The sequence below is a fragment of the Carlito syrichta genome, unplaced genomic scaffold (genome assembly GCF_000164805.1).
Source record: "Carlito syrichta isolate Samal-C Ts95f unplaced genomic scaffold, Tarsius_syrichta-2.0.1 Scaffold316271, whole genome shotgun sequence".
Taxonomy (NCBI): domain Eukaryota; kingdom Metazoa; phylum Chordata; class Mammalia; order Primates; family Tarsiidae; genus Carlito; species Carlito syrichta.
In genome coordinates, this window is record NW_007260367.1 from 125,819 (window position 1) to 127,221 (window position 1,403).

General features: G+C 70.6%; 1 protein-coding gene across 1 annotated transcript in view; it reads left to right on the forward strand.

Annotated features, from left to right (window-relative positions):
- Positions 1–1,403, forward strand: part of TRIL (TLR4 interactor with leucine rich repeats) — a 6,974-nt gene that overhangs the window by 4,676 nt on the left and 895 nt on the right. The window contains exon 2 of the mRNA XM_021706976.1: positions 4–1,398. Within this exon, the coding sequence (XP_021562651.1) occupies positions 4–1,398 (1,395 nt within the window). The remainder of the gene's footprint in view (positions 1–3; positions 1,399–1,403) is intronic.

Genomic DNA, 1,403 nt, shown 5'->3' on the forward strand with positions numbered 1-1,403 from the left:
CAGCCTCGGCGGCAACTTCATAACCAACATCACGGCCTTCGACTTCCACCGCCTGGGGCAGCTCCGACGGCTGGACCTGCAGTACAACCAGATCCGCTCTCTGCACCCCAAGACTTTCGAGAAGCTTTCGCGGCTGGAGGAGCTCTACCTGGGGAACAACCTCCTGCAGGCGCTGGCCCCGGGCACGCTGGCCCCGTTGCGCAAGCTGCGCATCCTCTACGCCAACGGGAACGAAATCGGCCGCCTCAGCCGCGGCTCCTTCGAGGGCCTGGAGAGTCTGGTCAAGCTGCGGTTGGACGGGAACGCCCTGGGGGCGCTGCCCGACGCAGTCTTCGCCCCCCTGGGCAACCTGCTCTACCTACATCTGGAGTCCAACCGGATCCGCTTCCTGGGCAAGAACGCCTTCTCCCAGTTGGGCAAGCTGCGCTTCCTCAACCTCTCTGCCAACGAGCTGCAGCCCTCCCTGCGCCACGCGGCCACCTTCGCCCCGCTGCGCTCCCTCTCCACCCTCATCCTCTCGGCCAACAGCCTGCAGCCCCTCGGGCCCCGCGTCTTCCAGCACCTGCCACGCCTGGGCCTGCTGTCGCTCAGGGGCAACCAGCTCACGCACCTCGCACCGGAGGCCTTCTGGGGGCTGGAGGCCCTGCGCGAGCTGCGCCTGGAGGGCAACCGGCTGAGCCAGCTGCCCACCGCGCTGCTGGAGCCCCTGCACAGCCTGGAGGCGCTGGACCTTAGCGGCAACGAGCTGTCCGCCCTGCACCCCGCCACCTTTGGCCACCTGGGCCGACTGCGCGAGCTCAGTCTGCGCGACAACGCTCTCAGCGCCCTCTCCGGGGACATCTTCGCCGCCAGCCCGGCCCTTTACCGGCTGGATCTAGACGGCAACGGCTGGACCTGCGACTGCCGGCTGCGAGGCCTGAAGCGCTGGATGGGCGACTGGCACTCGCAGGGCCGGCTCCTCACTGTCTTCGTGCAGTGTCGCCACCCCCCGGCCCTGCGAGGCAAGTACCTGGATTACCTGGATGACCAGCAACTGCAGAACGGCTCTTGCGCGGGTCCCTCGCCCTCAGCTGCCCCGGCCGCCGACGGCTGGCGGCGGCCCCTACCCACATCCGCGGGGGAGAAGATGACGCCCCCTGCGGGTGGCTTCGCGGGGGAGCCGCCACCTCAGCCGCAGCCCCAGCAGCGGGGGCGATTTCTAGCAGGGGCGGCCTGGGATGGGGCTGCCAGGGAGCTCCTGGGCAACCGCAGCGCCCTAAGGCTGAGTCGGCGGGGCCCGGGCCTCCAGCCGCCCGGCCCCTCCGTCGCTGCCGCCGCGGGCCCGGCTGCACATCCCCTGGATTTGCACGAGAAGCCCCGGCCGGGACGCCCGACCCCGGCGGATCCCGCCCACGCGGGGCCCA